This window comes from Mirounga angustirostris, unplaced genomic scaffold, assembly GCF_029215605.1.
Source record: "Mirounga angustirostris isolate CCGP_5_RB_7025 unplaced genomic scaffold, mMirAng1.0.hap1 SCAF_16, whole genome shotgun sequence".
Classification (NCBI taxonomy): domain Eukaryota; kingdom Metazoa; phylum Chordata; class Mammalia; order Carnivora; family Phocidae; genus Mirounga; species Mirounga angustirostris.
Genome location: NW_026991724.1, coordinates 46,055,246 through 46,071,721, shown reverse-complemented (window position 1 = coordinate 46,071,721; position 16,476 = coordinate 46,055,246). Strand labels below are relative to the sequence as shown.

General features: G+C 51.7%; 1 protein-coding gene across 13 annotated transcripts in view; it reads right to left on the bottom strand.

Annotated features, from left to right (window-relative positions):
- The window catches only part of RYR1 (ryanodine receptor 1), a 109,011-nt gene that overhangs the window by 61,042 nt on the left and 31,493 nt on the right, over positions 1 to 16,476 (bottom strand). For all 13 annotated transcript variants that reach the window (XR_010408321.1, XM_054511380.2, XM_054511388.1 and 10 more), the window contains exons 31-47: positions 16,067 to 16,232; positions 14,099 to 14,185; positions 13,712 to 13,938; positions 11,880 to 12,492; positions 10,076 to 10,339; positions 9,541 to 9,741; positions 8,888 to 8,999; positions 7,273 to 7,419; positions 5,491 to 5,764; positions 4,624 to 4,741; positions 4,405 to 4,537; positions 3,932 to 4,026; positions 2,536 to 2,671; positions 2,088 to 2,274; positions 1,890 to 1,998; positions 1,380 to 1,500; positions 1,105 to 1,274 (exon numbers count right to left, since the gene is read on the bottom strand). Coding sequence is in view for 12 of the 13 variants with exons in the window: in XM_054511380.2 (XP_054367355.1) it covers positions 1,105 to 1,274; positions 1,380 to 1,500; positions 1,890 to 1,998; positions 2,088 to 2,274; positions 2,536 to 2,671; positions 3,932 to 4,026; positions 4,405 to 4,537; positions 4,624 to 4,741; positions 5,491 to 5,764; positions 7,273 to 7,419; positions 8,888 to 8,999; positions 9,541 to 9,741; positions 10,076 to 10,339; positions 11,880 to 12,492; positions 13,712 to 13,938; positions 14,099 to 14,185; positions 16,067 to 16,232 (3,160 nt within the window). In the remaining variant the exon portion in view is untranslated. The remainder of the gene's footprint in view (positions 1 to 1,104; positions 1,275 to 1,379; positions 1,501 to 1,889; positions 1,999 to 2,087; positions 2,275 to 2,535; positions 2,672 to 3,931; positions 4,027 to 4,404; positions 4,538 to 4,623; positions 4,742 to 5,490; positions 5,765 to 7,272; positions 7,420 to 8,887; positions 9,000 to 9,540; positions 9,742 to 10,075; positions 10,340 to 11,879; positions 12,493 to 13,711; positions 13,939 to 14,098; positions 14,186 to 16,066; positions 16,233 to 16,476) is intronic.

The following is a 16,476-nucleotide window of genomic DNA, read 5'->3' as shown; positions in this document are numbered from 1 at the left end:
CCCCATATTGTATGTGTCTGGTTTCTGGGTCTCAGGTCTTTTCATCTGTAATTATCTCCTTTCCTATTTTTTTTTTAAGATTTTATTTATTTATTTGACAGAGACACAGCAAGAGAGGGAACACAAACAGGGGGAGTGGGAGAGGGAGAAGCAGGCCTCCCACCAAGCAGGGAGCCTGATGTGGGGCTCGATCCCAGGACCCTGGGATCATGACCTGAGCCGAAGGCAGATGCCTAACGACTGAGCCACTCAGGTGCCCCCTCCTATTCTTTTTAATGCTATTTATTTGCTGGAAAAACTGGATCATTTATCCAGTGGCGTTTCCTGTATCTTGGTTTTGACTGGTCATGTCCTGGTGGTGCACTTTAACTTGTGCATCTGCCCTCAGTCTTTCCTTCCGTCTTTCCTTCCTTCTTTCCTCCCTTCCTTTCTGTTTTGTTCTTTTTTAAAGATTTTTTTTTATTTTTACATAATCTCTACACCCAGCGCGGGGCTCGAACTCACAACCCCGAGATCAAAAGTCTCACGCTCCACATAAAGAGCCAGCCAAGGTCACCTATCCAGCATATCATCATTCCTCTGCCTCCTCTGTCACCAGCTTGTGTAAAGAATTGTTGACACCTGCTGTCTCCAATATGTCACCTGCCAGACTCTTGTAAACCCCTTCCAGTAAGGCTCTTCCCCAACCGCCTCACTGAAAGTGCTCAGCAAGCTCATCAGTGACCTCCATTTGGCCACACCAGCGGTCAAGTCTGTCCTCATCTTGCTGGGCTGTGTCCCCTCCTATAATCTAACTGTGTTACTATTATATATCTATATAACTATTATCGTTGCTGTTGTGCGCAGGTCTGTTTCCTTGGGGCTGAGCCATCATCAAGAATGATTATTTCTTAAATAAGAAAGATGAGATGTTGGAGAGTTCCACCCACCCTCGCCCAGAACTCAGAGTTTATCTTGGTTTTTGTTTTCTATCTTGCCGGGGATGGGGGGTGGGTAGGATTAGGATATGTACACAAGCCCAGACAAACAGAAGCACGGCCGCTATGGCCGTGCCCCATCTTGCGTCCTCTCTGGGGGCAGGGAGGGTGGCTACACGGGGCTCACCGTGTCCAGTGAAGCGGCTGCCCGCATGTCAGGCAGGAACCCCACGTCCAGTACATGCAGCAAGAAGTCTTGGTTCTCAATGCCGTACACTCGGTCCAGGAAGAGCACCATGGATGCCTTGTGGTCCGGCACGAAGGATGCCGACATCTTCGGCTGTACCAGAGCCCCATCTGTGGGCCAGGAGGGCGGGGCGGGGGGGTGGTCAGAGATGTCCTTCAGACCCATCTACTCCCTCCGCAGCATCCCTCCCTTGCTGAGGCCTGCCCCCTCCGCACCTTTGCCCAGGGTGGGGATCTGCAGTGGGAGGCTGATGATGCCCACAAGATCATCCAGGGGCACGAGGGAGCGCAGGATGGCGCGGATCCGCAGGGCCTCTCCCTTGCCGGCTTGGATTAGCTGGAAGAAGGAGGTGGGCACATCATCCAGCGCCCTGTGCCCCATGTGCTCCTTACTCCATCCATCCCTTCCTGACCCACTGACAGGTAGAGAGGGACTACTCGTGGGGCAAACTCTAGAATTCCCAGCCCTGACTCCTCTGCCCGTGCTTCTCTACTGTGGCCCTGACCACCTCTAGACCTCATTGCTTGGTCTCCCCCACTGGTCTGGGAGCTCCGTGAGAGCCGGGCCTGGGGCTGTCTTGATCACTGGTGTGTCTGTCCCCAGGACTGCCTCCCCTAAGACCACCCACAGAGCGAGAGCTCAGTCAATGTTGTCCAATGCCTGACAGAAGAGGTTCAAGGTTGGCCCTGCATGCCACTCCCTGTCCCTGGACGTCTAGGTCTCACGTGCATCTCCGGCGCACAGCGTCCTAGCAGGTCAATCAAGGCAGCGTAGAAGGACATGACGGCGTGTCCCAGGTGCACCCGGTTCTCCTCCGGGGGCTCCTCACCGAAACTGCAGGGCAAGGTGGGCAGTGTTGGGGAGGCAGCAAGGGGCACCCAGGAGGTGGGCCCGTTCCGCGGAGGAGGAGGCGGGAGACTCACTGCTCTCGCCGCCGGTCCCTGCGGACGCCTGGGCCGTCGCGCGCTGGGTCCTCCGAGATGCGAATGGCCTCTTCGATGGCGGCCAGCAGCCCCGAGCCGCCCTCACCCCGCAGGGCGGGCCCGAAGCACTCGGGCTTGCGGATGAGCAGCCGCACCACCACGTTGGCGTTCTCCTCCACGCTCTCACCTGGTGGCTCCGGCGGGGTCAGAAGGCCTCATGAGCCACTGCCGAGGGACCCCCCCCCCCCCACGGCCCCTGCAGCCCAGGACCCAGCACCTCGAGGGCTAACGTCAGGCCCCCACTGGCCCACGCATCCTGCCGGCCCCGCCCACCCGGGGAAACCCCTGCCCATGCTCGGCCAGGGGCTCCGGGTGTGGCCTGCACCCCAGGGAGGCTTTGATCAGCTCCCCCAGACCCCTGCCCTGCCACCGCCAACTCCTGACTCACCGTTGACGAAGACAGCGAAGCGCAAAAAGTCGAGGTAGCGCTCACCACCACACGGGTTCCAGCCGATGTCTGGGTACCCTTTGGCCAGGAGCATGGGGCAGCTCTGAAGGCCACAACCCGCCAGATAGGACACCACCTGCGGGTGGAGGGGGGCTCAGCCAGAGGCCAGACCCACACCGTTTCCTCCCCAAGGCTCACACGTCCCTGCCCATCCCTGGAGCTCTGCAACCAGATTCATTTCTGGATCTCAGCAAACAATCATCCTCCTCCTCCACCCTCATCTCCCACCTGGACCATCCCAGCGGCCTCCTTCCCGGGCTCCCTGCTCCCCTGGTCTATCCCACCCAACACACACAGAAGTGTCCTTTCCCTGCTTGGAACCCTCCTGTGGCACCACCTCACTTAGGGTAAGACCCAGAGCCCTCTCAGTGGCCCACTAAGACCCTCTGCACAATCTTCCCTGTCACCTCCCTGCCCTCACTTCCCACCACTAACCCCTTACTCCCTTTGCTCCAACCATTCTGGTCTCTTTGCTGTTCCTCAAACTCATGAGGTTCACTTCTGTCTCAAGGCCTTTGCTGTTCCCCTGCCTGGAACGCTCTTCGCCTGATGTCCATATGGCCCCTCTCGTCCTTCAGAGCTTTACCTGAATGTCACTTTCTCAGTGAGGCATTCTCTGATCACACTTGTCTAAACTTGGACACCCTCCTGACACTTGATGTTTCTCTCCCCCGCTCACTTTTTTCATTCTTAACACTCGTCACTAGCTCATACACGATGTATTTCACTTATTCATCTTGTCTATTATCCATCTTCCCAACTGGAATGTCAGCTTCGTGAGGACAAGGACTTTTGCTTTTCTCTATCACTGTCACACCCCTACCGCCTCGAACAGGTCCTGGCACGTAGTAGGTACTCGGGAAATAGTTGTTGAATGAGTAATACTACAACAGCAGATAACTCTTATTGCGTGCTTACTGTTTTATAAATGCTTTCATGGATTAACTCATTTTATCCTGAGGATATCGCTATTCTATTATATTCATTCTACAGACGAGGAGACAGAGGCCCAGAGAATTTATGTCACTTGTCCAAGGCCTCACAGCAAGAGAGCAAGGGGAGTTAGCCTAAGTTGCTGAACTCCAGAGCCCATGACCTAAGTCGCCACCCACAGAAGTGGGGGGCACAGAGGGCCAAGAAATGTGCCAAGGTCATGCAGCTGCGGGAGGGTGAAGCGTGGATTTGCACTCGGGCCCATGAATGAGGGACTAGGTCCTGCTCTTCCCCTGCAAATGATTCCCCTTCTGGTTCAATCCTGGGCCATCCTATAGAGTGGGTCCCAAATTAGCAGGTGCCCCAAGGGGCCACGTAGGGGCCAGGCCTCCTTCTTCCACACCTTCTCCAGGTCCTGCTCTTGCAATGCCAAGGCCAGCTCGTTGTTGTCGATGACGGAGGCAGCTGCCACATCCAGAGGCGTGGAGCCCTGCATACCTGTGAGGGCAAGGGGCAGGGAGAATGTCTTCAGAGGTATATAGTTGATGGTCTCACTGCTGTGTGTCTCACCTCCTCTCTGAAGCCCTCCGCGACCAGCCCTTTTACAGCCTAGGTCAGGTGCCTCCTCTGGCCTGACCACTGTGGGCCGTCACTGTCTGTCTCCCACGCTGCACCGTGAGCCCTGTAAGGGACAGGGCTGGGGCTGGCAGGGTATCCCCAGCCCTGCTCATCACAGGGCTATAGCCTAGGGGTAGGTTGAGAGTGAGTGTTTGTTGAATGACTGAATGAGTGAGCCAGCAGAGATGAATGCTTGGATGGACCTCCAAGAGTGGGCCATGGGGGACAGCCCCCCAGCCTGGGCTCAGGGGTTCTCACCCAGGCCAATGCCACTGTTCTCCAGCAGGTAGCTCAGGTGGTCGAACATGGAGCGTTGGTTCTGTCGGCTGATGCGACAGAAGTAGCAGAGAAAGCGGCAGCAGCTTGTCACCATCTTGGGGAAGCGGATCTCCTGGGCAGGCAGAGTGGGCCGGTGGTCAGTGCCTGCCCCCCCATGGCTCCCTACCCTGAGCTCCTCAGCCCACACAGGCCCCTTACCTTGGATTCGCCACCACCCCCGAGGACATTAACCATGACCTCCATGACCGTCTCGTGCATGCCCAGGGCACGCATCAGGTTCGGGTGTTGGTAGAAGACCTTGTTGTTCATGATGTTCCTGTGAAGAGGTAGAGTACACAGGGTCACCAGGGGCCAGGTGGAGCCCAAGTCCAGGGAGAGCCCCTGGGCCCTTGGAAGAGCTGTCACCACCACTGAGATAATAGTCAACATTTACTGAGCTCTTCCTTCATGCCTGGCACCATCGCCCTTTACAGATTTGGGCTCATTCAATCTTTATGTCCACTCTGGAAGGCAGGAACTATAATTATCCCTATTTCACAGAAAAGGGAACTGACGCATGGATCCAAGGTGGACTCCCTTAGGGCAGAGATCCTTACCATGTTGCACGTTGTATTCCCCAAGTGCCTAGAAGGGGCCTGGCACAGAGTAGGTGCTCAGTGAATGCTTGCTGAGTGAATGAATGAGGCACTCGACACTGAGTGAGTGCTCAATACTATCATTACCATTACCAATAGCATGAGCTATGAGGTAGGCATGGCTCTTCTCCAGTTTAGAGATGAACACTGAAGCTCAAAGAGGGTAAATCCTGTGCCAAGAGTTGTAGGTGAGTAAGAGCTGTTACCCCGGGCGATGGACGGAAGAAGGGACGGGAGGGGACATTAGCCAGGGAGATGGGCTAGCTCCTGGGAGAAGTATATCACCCCAAGGATGGGGCAGGAGTGGAGGAAGTGGATGGAGACATTATTGCATCCAGGGGACATGAGCCAGGGGGACAAGCTGGAGCTAGGAGGGCCCCCCCTCCTTCCTGGGGGATGTGCGAAATCCAGGGAGGGGGCAGGGCCTCACCCAATGCTCTGGATCATGAGGTTTTCCTCCTGGGGACCCATCTGCACGATAAGCAGGGACCGGATCTGGCCGAGGCACTCCAGCAGGCTCATGGTGTCCTCCATGGATAACGGTGAGATGGTGTATGCCCGGGGCAGGGCACGCAGCAGCTCCCCAAGCCCATCGTACTGCCGGTGCAGGAGGCTGAACATGGCCCGTACGAGCTCGGGGCTCTGCACAAAGTCCTCTTGAGCCCAACGCACCACTGTGTGGGACACCAACTCCTGCAATGACTCTGAGAAGGGGACATAAGCATCAGAACACCGCCAGCTTGGGGCCTTGAGCCCGAACAATGCAGAAAGGGCCCCTCTTTGCAGAGGGCTTTTCAGTTACTAACCTCCCCAACGCTCCTTTTGCCAGGAGTGGGCAGATTCTGGAAGAATTTTTTTTTTTATTGCCCTAAGATCTTCCCTGTTCTCTTCACCCTAATACCCAGACAGCAAGGGCCCCCTCAAGGTTTCAAGAGGAAAAAGAAATTGTATCACTTCAAAATACCAGAGTACATTATAAGCACCTTTGAAATATATAATTCACCTTTGAAGGCACAAGTCATAATTCCACTTGTTCTGTAAAAATACTGCTGATTTTTCATCAAGAGAGACAACAGACACAAAGAAAACCTGTGGCCTTCGGTATCATTTGGAAATGATATCAAAATGAACTGTTTTATTTTCCCTGGACATCTCCCTGGGACTCCTCTCTCCTACATCCAGCGTCCATTTCTCTCTCTGTCTCTCTTTCTCTCCCAACCCTTCTCCTTCCCAGGATTTCTGGGAGAAAGCACAGATGTCTCACGTGTCTCAGGGTTAAGAGAAACCTCCATGCACTGGCACCGAATGATGGTGTCAATTCATGACCTTCCAGTGCTACGCAATCTGGCCCTGTCCCTTCTGACCTCATCTCCTGCCCCTCTCCCTTTGCTCACTCTGCTCCATCCACATTGGCCTCTAAACACACCAAGCATGTTCCTGCCTCAGGGTCTTTGCACTGGCTATTCCTTTTGTACCAATTATCTTCCCCAGATCTTTGTGTACCTCACTCCCCCACTCTGACCCCTCCATCTTTACCCCTTCTCTTTTCTATCACTCAGCTTTATTTTTCCCCTTAGCACCCGTGGCCACCTGACATTATGGAATATGTATATGTGTATCTGTTATAATATTATAAACTCCTGGAAGGTAGAGATTTTGACTCTTTCCCCCTACAGTATTTCCCAGCCCTGCCAACAGTGCCTGGCCCAGAGCTGGCCCAATAACCACTTCTTGAATGTTGTAGAATAAACCCTGTACCAACATCAAGGACTCTGTCATTGTTGGATGGAGCTAAAATATATTTTGCATAATGGCCCATTGGCCCAATATTTATCATAACTGCTTTTCTAATCCCTCAGCATAGTAATCATTTCACCAAAAAAAAAAAAAAAAAAAAGAGGAAACCAAAGACAAGCCCTGAGGACACAGAAGCCATGGTGGTAGAGAAGCTGCCACCATCTCAAGGTGGGATGTACGTCTCTGCTCTGGCAGGCCATATGGATGCTGGTCCAACACACATACCGTGCAGCCCCCACACTTGGGCCACACTTCCAGTATGCCTCTTCTCTCACCCCACCCCCCACTCCTCCTCTCTCATTAACCTACCCCTCCCTTGCCCTACTCCTCATAGCCTATCTTGGACCTAGAGGCTCTCCAAGCTCAGGGCTGCCTGTCCCACTCCTGCCCCCTCCCCAAACACCCCAGTCCTCACCGGGTTTGCTCTCCTCAGCAGGTGGTTCCTCCTCGGATTTCTCCTCCTTCTTCTTCACCAGCCGTACTTTCTCCAACAGGCTCATCAGGCGGCTGCCCAGGGTGGCCTCTTCCTCTGGTTCCTCCTCCTCCCCCACCAGCTGAATTCCTGGAGTTGGTCAAAGGGAGAAGGTGTCATTCATCTGCGTGTTTATTCATCTACCCATTCACTTCTTCATTCATTGGTTCATTCATTCCTCATTTAGGTGTGTGTTCTTGGTTTTTTTGTTTATTTCTCCATATGTTCATATGTTCGTTCATTTATTCATCCTTTGAAGAATTTTAAATGTCTTTTAAACTAACTATTGTAAATAGGTCCAAAGAACTAAAGGAAATCATGTTGAAAGTATTAAAGAGAAGTATGATGACAATGACTCCCCAAATAGAGAATATTAATAAAGAGGTGGATCATATAAAAAATAACCATATAGAAATTCTGGGGCTGAAAAGTACAATAACTGAAATTTAAAAATCACTAGAGGGGTACAACAGCATATTTGAGCTGGTGGGAGAAAGAATCAGTGAATCAGTAGGACAATAGAGGTTATCCAGTCTGAAGAGCAAAAAAGAATGAAGAGGGGCGCCTAGGTGGCTCAGTTGTTAAGTGTCTGCCTTCGGCTCAGGTCATGGTCCCAGGGTCCTGGGATCGAGCCCGGCTTCGGGCTCCCTGCTCAGTGGGAAGCCTGCTTCTCCCTCTCCCACTCCCCCTGCTTGTGTTCCCTCTCTCGCTGTCTCTCTCTCGCTGTCTCTCTCTCTGTCAAAATAAATAAATAAAATGTTAAAAAAAAAAAAAAGAATGAAGAAAAACTAACAGAGCCTCAGAGCCTGTGGGACACCATCAAGTATATAAATATATGCATAGTGAGAGTCCCAGAAAGAGAGATGAGAAATGGCAGGGAAAATACTTGGAGAATAATAATAGCCCAAAAGTCCCAAATTTGATGCAAAATATTAATCTACACATCCAAGAAAGTAAACAAACTCCAAGTAAGATAAAATCAGAGAGCACCATACCTAGATACATGGTACCCAACTGTTTCAAAGCAAAGGCAAATGGAAAACTTGAAAGTCAGCTAGAGAAAAACCACTCATAACATATAAAAGAATCTTAGTAAGATTATTAACAGACTTATTATCAGAAACAATGGAGGTTACCCATTCAACCCTCCAGCCACCCAACCACCTCTCCATCCAAGTTTAAATATCCATATATCCATATATCTATCCATCCATCATCATCCTTCTCTTTATCCACCCATCCACCCAGACATCTCTTCCCCCACTTCTTTATTCATTCATCTCTCTATCCACCAATTTACACACTCATCATTCACTTGCCTATAGCCATCCATCCCTGTATAATCTGCTCAAATACCCATGCAAACTTATCCTTCCACTCATCCTCTGTCTGTTCACTAATATGTCTGTTAATTAATTCATTCATTCATTCACGTATTCATTCATTCAAACAAAAGTTACACTGCACCAATACTGTACATATTTAAGATCAGGAAATCTTAGGGAAACTTCAGGAGAGGTCTCAAGAGAAAGTTTGGGAGATGGGTGATCTCTCTTACCACAGTGTACCAGCAAGTCTTGATGAAATTCAAGCAAATCCTGTCGGACGTCTTCAGAGAGAGGACAATCTTCCTCATCCTCACCATCTTTGAAGTGCAATAGCATGTTTATCTAGAAGAAGGTCAAAAGTTAGAATGAGCTGGGGCGCCTGGGTGGCTCAGTTGGTTAAGCGACTGCCTTCGGCTCAGGTCATGATCCTGGAGTCCCGGGATCGAGTCCCGCATCGGGCTCCCTGCTCAGCGGGGAGTCTGCTTCTCCCTCTGACCCTCCCCCCTCTCATGCTCTCTCTATCTCATTTTCTCTCTCAAATAAATAAATAAAATCTTTAAAAAAAAAAAAGTTAGAATGAGGGTCAGAGGCCCAAGAGCAGAAACTCTGAGGTCAAGGATCAAAGATTGAATTGTGAGTCCCTGTTTAAGGTCATGAGCTGGTAAACACTATCTGAGAGACTAGAGGTTTGAATGGAGTCAGTGTCCGTCTGAAGTGACTAAGAGGTAAGACTGGTTCAGAGAGAAGCAGAAGAGTAAGAAATAATTATATCAATAGGGTCAGAGGTCAAGCATGAGTTTAAAGGTGTCGTATCATCAGTAGGGGGAAAGGTTAAAGTTGGGGTTTAGACAGTAATGCCAGCTGGGGTCAAGGGTCAGAGTACCTGCTCCTGGGGTGGGGAGCGGAACTCGCGAGTACGTCGGGCAGTCTCAGCTGCAGACATGGTGAAGGCTTTCATGAGGAGGCCATAGCGATCCCGCTGGTTGGCCTGGAGCTTGTCCACATAGCGCTCCGCAAAGGCTGCTAGGGATTCCACACGGTGCTGCAGCTCTTGGTCACAGAAATACTCCAGCAGGTGGCACATCTGTGGGAGGACAGCCATGCAGTAGGAATGATGGTGATGAGACCATCCTTGAAACTTCACTTGTTTCTTCTCCCCTCTCCATGGCCCCGTCCTATCTGCCATCATCGTTTCCTGCCTGGATCCTTAAGCCAGGCTTCTCCATGGTCTTATCGCTCCAACCCACCTGCCACATGGCAACCGGAGAGATCATTTGAAGTCAGCAGCACTCCAATCATCTGTGGCACTTCCACAGCTCCCCACTTGCTCGGGACAAAGTCCAGACTCATGCCCCACCAGATCCTGTGTCTCCCAGCCCAGATCGGGGGAGGCTGGAGAACAGGAAGAATCAGCCCACCTGTAACTTCACAGATTCTGGCAACTTCATCTGGAGCAGCCCTTCCTCCAAGTCTTCTTCTTTTTCCCCTTCTGCTGTCTCCTCTTCCTCTTTTTCCTCATCTTCTTTCTCCCGTGCCTCTTCCTCCTCATCCTCCTCCTTCTCCTCTTCATCTTCCTCTTCTTCTTCCTCCTCTTCCTCTTCCTCTTCTTCCTCAGTGAATACTTCAGGTTCAATCATCTTCAAGATCTGTTTCACATCCTCATCGGCAAAGATGCCCATCACCTACAGGACAAAGCCTGGGTCCTTCACTGTGGCTCACAAGACCTCCAAATCAACATCCCAGCCTCACTCCCCGGATCTGCTTCTCCTGCACATGTCAGATTCATTCCTACATGGGCTAGATATGATTCCTCCTACACAAAGAAATGGCATCCCCCCGCCCTGCTATTCATCTTCCTTAAGGTCCCCCCAGATCCACACCCTGTATACCACCTAACCTGGCCCAGACCACATAGCCAAACATGAGCACCTCTCCCTTCACTAGCAAATGTCCTTTCTCCTAAGTTTGAGCATATGTGACTCTGGAACAGGACACACCCTACCCTGATGGGATGCTCTCATAGCTCCCAGTATATGCTAGCCCTCAGTAAACATAATGAAGATGCTAACAGATGGAGGGAGAGCAGGTAGATGAAAGGGAAAAACAGTGGGGAAAGACAGATGGATACGTGGGGGAGAGAACTGTATGGCTGAATTAATAGATGAAATAGTAGAGGTTTGAAGGGGAGAGAAATTGGTGGGCAGATAACGGATGGAGAAGTGAAGGTAAAGGTAGAGGAAGAGATGGGTGGATGAATGACAGGATATATAATGTATGGATAGGTGGGTAGGTGGATGGATGATTTGATAGGTACATGAGTATGTAAATGAGTGGATGGGTAAATAGATAAATGGGTAAATAGCCAGGGGGTGGGGTGGGGTGGGATGGTTGGATGATGGATGGGTGGATAGGTTTGCACATGAAAATTTGGATGGATGGATATATGGATGAGACATTAGATGAGTATGTGAATGAGTGAAAAGATACACGCAATAAAGGATGAAGAATGAGTGTATGGTGGGTAGATGAATGGGTGTAGATAGTTGGATGGATTTGTGGGTAGGTGGATAGGTGTATATATATATATGGATTGAGAGATGCATTGGTGGACAGACAGGCAGGTGGAAGATGAAGGAACAGATGAACCTGTAGATGGGTGGATGGATGGATATGTGGATGAATGTATGCACAGGTGGAAGGAGGATGATAATTGGATGTATGAAAGGAAAGAGAGATTAATAAATAAATGGCTAGGTAGATAAATGAATAGATGGAATGGTAGATATACTGATGTATGAGTAAATGCAAGGATGAATGGACAACTAGATTGAAAGTTGGATAGATGGATACATGGATGGATGGATGGAGGGATCTGCGGGCAGAGAATGGAAGGATAAATACATGGATGGACTTGTGGACAGGAAGATGGGGGTATGTTTGAATAGACGGGTGGAGGATAGATAGATAGATAGATGAATGATGGTTGTTTGGATGGGTGAATGGAAAGAAGGGAGAAAAGATTAATAAACAGGTTAATAGACGACAGATGAATGGATGGGAGGAAAAGTGAATGAAAGGTGAGTAGGTGATAGAAGGATAAATTGAAAGGTGGAGGATGGAGAGGTGAATGGGTGGTTGGATGCCTAAATGAGAGGGGGATTGATGGGTGATTTGGAATGTGGAAGAAGAATGGGCCGGAGGGAGGCAGGAGGAAGCCATTACCAGCAGGGTGGACACGAGCTTGAGCACGGGCACAAACTGGAACTCCACAGAGCCCCCGACAGGGTCACGTGCGTGCTGCCCACCGCCTCGCACAGCCTCCCCCAGCATTCTCAGCGCTTTATCCCGCAGCGCCTCCAGAGGGATGCTGGGGCTGAGGCGGGCCCGAGCTTCGGCCACGCCGGCAGCCGGCAGGGCCGCCACGAAACAGGGCGGGGAGAAATGGTGCGGAGGCCTCAGCGAGGTGGTGACGCCAACGCCGGGCAGGCCGTAGCGGCGGGGGCCGTTTTCCGCACTTTTGCCAGCGGGGAAGAGAGTGATGGCGCGCGTCTCCTCCGTGAGGGGCACGATGTACTCGGAGAGCATGGAGCGGCGGCTGCGGCAGGCGCTTTCGAGGTGGATGCTGATGAGCAGGTCGTAGTAGCCGGCCCGCAGCGGGCCCGGCAGGTGCGCGTCCTCCAGCGCGTGCAGCAGCTGCGCCTGGTCCACGTGGCTGCACAGAGCATGAGCCACGCGGTTGTTGCCCAGCGCGCACACGGCGCCGTAGAGGCCGAGGGTGTGAGAGTGGAACCGCTGCAGGTCCAGGCGCTCCGACAGCTCCAGGATGTCCATGCAGCTGCGGCGGACGGGACAGGGCCCACAGACAGGGACAGACCACAGAGAGGCAAAGAAATGCTAAGGTGAGTGTCAAAGCCCAGTATCCTGCTGGGTCAAGGTTCTGCGAGGTCTGCGGCGCTGGGTCTAGGAGTCTTTTAATAGTTCTGGACGTCCCGACGTGGTCTGGGGGCTCCGTGGGATATATCTGGGATCCCCGGGATGGTCTGGTACTCTGGGGTATCTGAGAGTACATGGAGGAGATCTGGTGACCTCAAATTGGGGCTGAACCTCCCTCTGGCAGGCTCACTGAGGAACCTGGCTATGTTTGAATACGACTAGAATGTAAACCCCACCAGGGCAGGACATTTCTGCCTTTGGGGCACTTTTTTTTTTTTTTTTCTATATTCCCAGCACCTCAACGGGACTTAGCACATAGTAAGTGCTCAATAAATACTTGTTAGATAGATGGATAGATTGATTGAAAAAGTACGTGCGTGTATCTGGGACTCCCAGAGATGGGTCTGAGTCCCCTTGGGCAAGTCTGAGCCCCCTGAGTTATACATGAGCATTGCTAGAATGTCCGTTCACACGGGTTTGGTGTTTCCAGCCTAGAATGCTGCTGGTCACACAGGAAGAGCTCAGAGCTATCTGTTGAATGAATGAATAAAGGAAAGATGCAACATATCAGAGCCTCTCGGGGTGTCTGGGATTGGAGTCTGTTCAAGGTACCTAAGAGCATTCCTGCCATACATGTGAACACAGCTCTACTCTGGGTGTGTCTGGGTCCCCTGGACTGGGTTTGAGATTTCCATGAGATACATCCAGAGTCTCCCTGGGTGTGCCCAAGACACCCTGGGGTGCATGTGGGCCTCTCTGAGTAATGTCCATGTCCTTCTGAGGGGCACTTGAGGCTCCTGGAGTTCGTGTGGCTTCTCAGTGTGGATCTGGGCTCCTTGAAATGGGCTTGGGGCCCTGTGGGGTAGGTCTGGGGTCCCTGGATGTGAGTCTGTGGTCCACTAAGATGGTCCTAAAGCCCTCTGAGGTGGGTCTGGAGTCCCCTGGAGTCTTATCTGGCGATGCCCGAGCTGAGAGTCAGAGTCCCCTGAGGTAGGTCTGGGGCCTACTGGGGTGTTGGCTGGAGTCCTGGGGTACTGGTGGAGGGGGGCACTGAGAGGGTTCCAGACCTCAGAGGACTTGCAATACCCATCCCACCCCCACAAGCCTGGGCTGGCCCTGACCGGTTCTCCTCAGGGATGTGCAGAGCCATCATGGTCAGCGGCTCCCGGCACTGCACAGCCCAGCCGAGCCGCTCTCCTGCACGCCGTGTCTCCACCTGCAGGAAGTGGTTGGGCATACGGCTCCACGAGACAGGCATCAGCATCTGCACCTCTAGCCGAGGCGGGCATTGCGGGGCCGGGTTCTTGCGCTCACTCAGAAACATGGCGGCTGACAGCGGCATGATGTTCTAGGGGCACAGAGGTGTGCTCGGGTCAGGATTCCCAGCCCTCTCTGTCCTGCCACTCTGCTTCCAGGGAGACCTCCCGGATTGCTCCACTTTTCAGCCACTCTGGCAGCCTGACCTCCCGCACCTACCACCTCAGCCTGCCCCATCACTGCACTCTTACCTTCTGCTTCCCCAACTCAAACTGGATGACGTTCTGGTGGGTGGGCAGGACAAAGACGGCAGGAAACAGCTTCGTGTTGGGCTCCACCTGGCAAGGAAGAAAAGGCCAGGGTGAGGAAGAGGGTGAACTAGAGGTGACATTGACTCTGGATCCTGAACTCTGGGGTTGACTGCCCCAGCCTGATCCTGCTGATGTTTACAGAGCCAAATTCAGGCACTGAAAATGCCGCAGGGACCCCGAGGTTGCTCATGGGCTGCACCACCTCTGATCCAGACAGGCCAACCTCCCCCACCGCCCCCAGGGGCAACATTATCTTCCGGGTCATTGTGCATTTCATGCCCTCCACCTGGTACCATTTCCATTTCTCTCCCAAGACTCATTTGTCAAAACCCAGGAAGGTCTTCTGACTGCGCTTTCCCTCCAGCCCCTCTGATCTCCGCAGTGGAACCCACCCAGCCTCCATCACCACAAACACCATCATCTGTGAAGCAGTCTTGCCAAACCTGAATCTAACCACACCTGTGGACCCGTCTGCCGGTTGACAGGAAATACAGGGGACAGAGGAAAACGTTAAAACAACACCACGGGGACGCATCAGCCAGATTAAGACTGAGAAGCCAGGGCCAGCACTCTTCAGATGGTGGTAGATACATGAATCCCCCAGGATTAAATTTCGGATTCTCACTGGGCAGGTGAGAAGGGGGAAGCCTGAGATTCCTCATTTCTAACAAGCCCCCAGGTGATGCAGATCCTACTGATCCAGGGACCACACTTTGAGAAGCAAATCTTTCCAGGACAGACAACCTGGTTTCTTCAACAAACACATTTCAGAGAAGAAGACAGACACGGAAGGGAAATCTACATATGAGAGACTTGAGGGGCATAGCAACTAACTAAAATACATGACCTTATTTGGATTCCAATTCAAATGAACAAACGGGAAAAAGACATCTTTGAGACAACCAGAGAAATGTGAACACGGACTGGATTAATTAAGTAGGAATTACTAGGGACTTTTTATACGAGTGGTATAGTGGTTATGCTTTTTAAAAGAATCCTTACTTTTATAGAGATACATACTGAAAAGAGATGAAACCATATGATATCTGGGGTCTCCTTCAAAATCATTCAGTGGGTGTGGAAGTGAAGATGGGTATAAATGGTAAAGATGACACAAGATCAGGGTGCCTGGGTGGCTCAGTTGGTTGGGTGACTGCCTTCAGCTTGGATCATGATCCCGGAGTCCCAGGATTGAGTCCCACATCGGGTTCCCTGCTCGGCGGGGAATCTGCTTCTCCCTCTGACCCTACCCCCTCTTGTGCTCTCTTGCACTCTCTCTCTCTCTCTCAAATAAATAAATAAACTGAAACCTTAAAAAAAAAAGATGACACAAGATCAGCTGCAAGTGGGTAACAGTTGAAGCTGGAGAGTGGGGACATGGAGGTCCAGTACACTACTCCATTTTTGCATATTTTTGAAATTCTCCATTTAAAATAAAGTTTTATAAAATCCAAGTTAGATGGATTAATGGATGGGTAAGTGGATAAATACGTGATAAAGCCAGTGTGGGTGGTAGATTCTTGGTAGTGGGTATATGGGCGTTCACTGTACAATTCCTTTGATTTTGTTGTATGTTTGAAATCTTTTATAATAAATAAAATAAGTGTTGCAACAGGAAATGTTGAAAAAGAAAAGCCCACCCGAGGATTCATCCTAGGGTGTTCCCTGATTGGCGAAAAGTTGGCGATTGGTGTCAGCAGGGCCAAGAGGGACTATGGACCCCTCTCCAAGGTAAAGGCAGTGCTCTGTCTCCTCCTTTCTGGGTGTCAGTTCAGTGAATGGTTAACTAGGTGGTCTCCCAGGGCCTTCCCAGGCCTGGCCTTCTCTGGGGTCTGTCCTCAGAGGGGGTCTGGAAGGGTCTTCCCAGCATTCTGGGACATAAGGACACTATTGCTAAGCTGGGCTCACCTGGAAAAAGGTGTTGCTCTCTTTCCCATTGGCGGTAAACGTCATCAGGCCAGTGGCCAAGTCCACCAGGCAGCCAATGATGAGGTCTGTGTGGCTGATCCGGCCCTGCTGCCCGGAGCTCACGAAGTCCCCGCCCCACACCATGTAGCAGTTGCTGCACTTGAGGCTGGAGGAAACAGGAGTGGTCAGTGCATGGCTCCTCAGCCAAGGTGCTCTGGACCCTGGACATTTCCTTCCCCAAACTCCCAGATTACCATGACCTCAGAGCTCACCCCCAGACCCCCGCCTGCAGACCCGAGTGCCGAAACCCCAAGCCCCTCAGAGCGAGAGTTCTTAGAAGTTGGCTGGGGGTTCTGGGAGGAAGAGAGGGAAGGGGAGCAGGAAGAGAGAACAGAGACAGGAGGTAATGT